The following is a 6,071-nucleotide window of genomic DNA, read 5'->3' as shown; positions in this document are numbered from 1 at the left end:
GACCCTCAGATTGTGAGTCGAGCGCCTTATCCACCTGGCCATGCCGGGCAAAAGCGTAAGTACAGACTGAAACAGAAATTACCAGCTAATAACAGATGAACATTAGATTATTGTAATATGCAGATACTCATTTTTTGTACACTATACAATCGATGTCCTTAGGGAGCCAACCACTATATTATGTATGAAGTGAAGGAGTAAAAAAAATCAATACACATAATATTAAAATTTATTAACACATTCGTAGAATAATTAAGTTTAAAAGACACGAAGGTATATATTTAAAACGATGTTTTAGACGAATATGTTTTATTTGAAAATGCTGATTTTCTACTCTTAACATTTTATACGCACGTAGTAGAGGTTGTGTCTTAGTCAAGGTATATATATTTGCCCATTGCTATGCATTAGTTATAGATAATTTAGTTACCCAAAAACTATAAAAGTTCAATATATTCTCAAACAAATCTTTATGACAATCTCCAACTGCAGCTTAATATTTTACATCTCCAACTAATGCGATCAAATAGTGAATAGCTACAGTAATTCATCATGAACCGTATCAACTAGCTATGTTTATTATCATAACAATATATAAAGTTAGCTACCATATCAAGTAATTTCTTTGCCCATAGTTGAGCATAACAAAAATCAGCAAACAAAACAAATAAAAAATTGGGAATTTAAAAACCTGCGAAAAGAGATCGCAAAAGAAGTAAGCAAACAATGCTGGACATACTGTAGACATTATTTACTCAAAGTAGAAACCCCTATTTTGGCTCCTTTTTGTTACCTAGGATTATATTGGGTGAGGTCAAAATAAGGATTTGTAGTTTGAGTAAATAATGCGTACAGTATCTCCATCCTTGTTTCCTTACTTTTCTTGTGATCCCTATTTGCAGGTTTTTAATTTCCCAGTTTTTTATTTATCTTGTGTATTGTACAGGTATATTCAAGAAGGTATATACACCTGGTATATTATACATTGTAAAAGTACAGCATGATAAAATATATACACTTTGGTCTACTTATATATTGTATGTTTAGATCACAAGAAGACATATTGTAACTTTCAAGAGCTTGAACAGAACAAAATATGTGATAAATTCTTTGTTATAAAGATTGATAAGAAGCTCAGCTCTGATACTTTTTCTGTATCTACTTTCACACAAGTCATGAACGAAAATACAGATAAAATTATTAAAATAATCGATGATTTGAATCTTGTTTCTGTAGTATGCTAGTGATTCTCAAAACATTTTACTAATTATGAGATAAAAGGTAGTTTAGAGTTTGTAAAAATCGTGATAAAAATTATATATATGTTGTAATATTTTTATAGTCATTGTAAGCGTAACTTTGGTTTCGATTTTCTTTTTAATCAAAATAAATATGAAACTCATTTATATATTCGTTTATTTAACCTTAATTCTACAATCAATAGTTATTAAACTATTTGTGATTTCGAATTAACGATTAATCTTGTAATTGTTTTGCCAATCAACTATGCTTTAAAAAGAAAAACCAGAATCCTTTAATGCAGTCTCGAGATAGCCATCTGTTTATTTAATAAAAGTGCAGATTTTTCTAAGGCACTCATAAGTTAACCATCTGTACTGAAATAAAAGAACATCCCTATAAGACTACCTCCCATTGTTTAGCTATTTCTTGACCCCCCCCCAAAAAAAAGAAATAGTCCATGAAAAAGAATCACCTGTCAACAATCTGTTTTTAATTAAGAACTGACAGATACTGCGATATATCCCAAAACTCACTAAATCCATAGTTTGTTTTATTGTGCAAAATACTTCTAAAATATTTATTAATCCACGTTGAAAAAATTTTAAAAACGTAAAGTTAACTATTTATCGAATTCAAACAAAGACACCTCTGTGACGCTGAGCCCTTCTGTTTGTTTTGAATTAAAAACTGAAAGGGAATAGTCTTGTAAAACTGTTTCCCGTTCTTTCTTGGATTATAGGATGATCCCGTAATACAGGCTCTTGTTATTTGCCTCGAGGAAGCTTTTTTTATGTTATGTAAAACATAGAAAAATAACTATTTAGGGGGGGGGGGTGATTTTAGCACAACTTTGAAAAATTAAATGATTAAACTACCCAATGAGTTACTAACATGATGACACATTAATTCAACCAGCTAATTTGAGGTTTTTGAAGAAAATATCTGGCAGTTGAAGAACTTCTGTTGGTAAAACTTAACTAATCAGATGTTCAGGTTTCATTGCAAGCAACTGTTCTATTATATTACTCAACTTTTGTTAATGGACGAGCTTCCTCAGCTGTGCTTGTCCCGTATGGCTTTGTAACACTGAAGTAACAACTGAATATGTCTTGTTTCGTGCCGTCGTTACGACTTTGGTCGACGGCACCATTTTCGACATGTTTTTTATAAGTGTTTACCCTTGACGTTGGACGGTGTCAGTGGCGGTGGTGACACTGGCCAAATTGATCGTGTTTTTTAGCGTTTTACGAGCCATTGGCCTTCTTCATTCTATTTAAGTTTTTGCCTGAATCTTATGCATTGTTTAGCTTTTACCTTATTTTCATTTTACTGTTTATAGTATTCTACTTCCAGCATTTTTACCGATTCTTTGGCGCAGATAACCTAGTTGCCAAAAAAACGCCAAACGAAAAATAAAATTTAAGCATTGCTCTCTCAGTTAAAGCCAGCATTGGTTAAACTAATTAACTGTCTGTACCTGATGTTGACAAAGCCAGCTTTGGTTAAACTAAGTAACTGTCTATACCTGATGTTGACAAAGCCAGCTTTGGTTAAACTAAGTAATTGTCTGTACCTGATGTTGACAAACCCAGCATTGGTTAAACTTAGTAACTGTCTGTACCTGATGTTGACAAAGCCAGCTTTGGTTAAACTAAGTAGCTGTCTGTACCTGATGTTGACAAAGCCAACATTGGTTAAACTAAGTAACTGTCTGTACCTGATGTTGACAAAGCCAACATTGGTTAAACTAAGTAACTGTCTGTACCTGATGTTGACAAAGCCAACATTAGTTAAACTAAGTTACTGTCTGTACCTGATGTTGACAAAGCCAGCTTTGGCTAAACTAAGTAACTGTCTGTACCTGATGTTGACAAAGCCAACATTGGTTAAACTAAGTTACAAAACCAGCATTGGTTAAACTAAGTAACTGTCTGTACCTGATGTTGGCAAAACCAACATTAGTTAAACTAAGTTACTGTCTGTACCTGATGTTGACGTTTGATTTTTGTTTTGTTTTTCACCCGTCAGCACCCACTTTACGTGTTTGTTCAATTCTGTGCATGGATCCACATTTTAAACTTTGAAAGCATATCGGAGCACCCATAATGGTTCAGAGATGCTTGAAAATTGTTCAAGTCAAAATCATAGTACTCAATTCATGAATGTATCCAAAAGTCTGATCTTAAATGTCTGTAGACAATTCCAACGCAGTAGCTAGGTTAGGGGACAACATCGTGAGAACGCAGAGGAGTCATATCCACGACCTGCCGTAAACCAATGAGAAATAACTGTAACAAGGGTCGGGATTTATACACATAGAACTTGTACACGACTTCATATACATTGTAAATATAAATCATTGTGAAGTTTGTTCTTGCTTAACAACGAACAAACAAATAACAATATCTATGAACTGCAGCGTAGTGTGTGACATTTTCAAATTAATTGGTAGTCATGCTTCTTAATCTAAGCTCTTGAGGTTTATACGTAACAGACTATGCAGAGTCTCAGACCGTGTTGTTATGACACTCTGATCATCCAGGAACGTTAGAGAATGGCATCAGGTAGAACATAAACGATTGGATACCAGTGTACTTCACTAACTAATCCAGATTATGTCGTGAGTATATTATTAGTTAAGTGTGCTAGGGTCCGGAGATAATGTTATAAACTTTTCTAGTAGCAGCATGTTTTATACCACAGAAGCAAGCATAGTGTGGACTCTTTTTTGTGTGTGTGTATTTTGACGTACTACAGAGGGTGATAACAGCTCCTCTGTTAATTCAGGGCTATGTAGGAATTGCAGTTCTCCCTTTTCCAAGAATGGGTCAAAACTTCATAGCATCTGATTAGTGAAAGGAACAGGGACTGTAAAAGTGTCATTTTGATTTTCCATATAATACATAATATAACATAACAAATGGTGTAGTATTTCTTTTTAAGTAAATTGGTGAAAGAATACAACAGAAGCAGACCTTTTCCGCTGACGTTTGTGCCGGTTATTATTTTATTAGCAACTATAAATTTTCCATAGAAATCATAGCAAGAGTCATAAAAAATATATGACTAGAACACACACCTTCTGGTATTTACACATACTCGCTTTGTTATAAATTAACTGTAAGAATCTCATAATAATTTTTTTCTACTGTGATTGAATAGAAAATTATTTTGATACTGATAAGTTATAACTTCGACCGTTATTACTTTATTTAGGTATTCAATTTAATGAGAAAAAGCTAGACAGACATGAACAGACCTACATCCATGAAGGTCTTCAGGAAGTTGCCGTCAGATTTCTCAGAGAATGGAATGAGAGCTGTCCATCCTATAATCAGCTAAAAGTGCTTCAGGATACTTTACGAGAAATAGATCGTTCAGATATAGCTATGAAACTTGATCTTTAAGTAGTTCTTTTTCATATTCAAATAAGGTGTAGTTCTTTTTCATATTCAAATAAGGTTTGGCTAAAACTTGTTTTTACATAGAATTTTCCTTCTCATTAAATCGAAACAAAATGGCGTTTTATTAAAGTTGTCATTCTACTAAGGAAAGGGATGTCTTTAAAATACTTGTGCATTTTTACTGATTAAAAATCATAGTTTTTTCATTTACTATATCGAAATGATTTATAGTAGCAAGCAGTTTTGTTCCAGACAACTGAGAAAAGACCCCTAAGAAAAAATATGGGGATAATTCAATAACTTATATTTGCCTGAAGTTTTTAATTTGTTTTATAAACAGGTACTAGACAATGAAATTCGGTAAACCGAGGTCGCAGGTCAGCATTTGATGTGAAATTACTGCCTGTTCTTATATTATGCGTTTTTTGTTAATATTTTGAAAGTTGGAGTTAGATTATGCTGATCATATAATAAAGTGTTTTTTTAAGAATATGAGGCTTAAAAGAATATCCAGCCTTATTAATTATTAGTCGTTTCGTACTGTGATATTACATCGTCTTACTAACAATTAAGTCAAAGATTATATTTTCAATTTTACCTTTAATTAAATGAAAATAAATCTGTAATATCTGTAATGGAACAGCTGGCCCACTGTATAACCGTATATAATGAATTAGGCGTAATACCTTAATATTATTCACACATCGAAGTTATTTTTCTTGGTGAATTAAAAAAGGAGTTAAAAACACCATAAATGTTACTAAAACAAATACACAAACTTTTCCCTACGTCTGGTGCACAACACCTAGAAATAAATGATTCGTTAAAGCCTAAATATAACTAAGTTTTTAACAATCATATATGCATAACAAGTGAATATGTAATGAAATACTTTCGTATCGTTGAACGTTAACTAATCTTCGGTGAGACTTACGTATTATTACCTTTAGAAAACAGAAACAGATATTTTCGTCAAACATTTAAGGTTTGGGTTGGAAATTATTAAGCTGTCTGATTAGTATACTTAGTGTAAAGAAACATTGTTCAAATTTTAAAGTATTTTCATACAAAAAATAATAGAAAAGTTATAGGCTTGTTGAACTCCTGCTCTATCGTGTTTTAAAACAATTGAATCCCGTTGGGTCATTGGTAAATTTACTGACTTACAACCCTAAAATACATGGCTCGATTCTCCGCGGTGTATAGCTTTACACTAAGATAACAACAAAATTACAATAATTTTCATTCTTATCTGTCATATTTGTGGGCTCCCCAGTGGCACAGAGGTATTTCTGCGTACTTACAACGCTAGAAACCGGGTTTCAATACCGTGGTGAGCAGAGCACAGTTAACCCAATGTGTAGCTTTGTGCTTAACTAGAAACAAACAAATAAACATATCTTTGGAGAATTTGTTTAATCGTTT

At 32.7% G+C, this 6,071-nt stretch overlaps 1 protein-coding gene across 1 annotated transcript in view; it reads left to right on the top strand.

Moving 5' to 3' along the window:
- Positions 1 to 4,766, top strand: part of LOC111086407 — a 12,424-nt gene extending 7,658 nt beyond the window's left edge. The window contains exon 5 of the mRNA XM_022389103.1: positions 4,459 to 4,766. Within this exon, the coding sequence (XP_022244811.1) occupies positions 4,459 to 4,649 (191 nt within the window). The 3' untranslated portion in view covers positions 4,650 to 4,766. The remainder of the gene's footprint in view (positions 1 to 4,458) is intronic.
- Positions 4,767 to 6,071: the final 1,305 nt, after the last annotated feature.

Source organism: Limulus polyphemus, unplaced genomic scaffold (assembly GCF_000517525.1).
Source record: "Limulus polyphemus unplaced genomic scaffold, Limulus_polyphemus-2.1.2 Scaffold1071, whole genome shotgun sequence".
Lineage (NCBI taxonomy): Eukaryota > Metazoa > Arthropoda > Merostomata > Xiphosura > Limulidae > Limulus > Limulus polyphemus.
The sequence above is the reverse complement of the archived record's forward strand: the minus strand, read 5'-3'. Positions and strand labels throughout refer to the sequence as shown.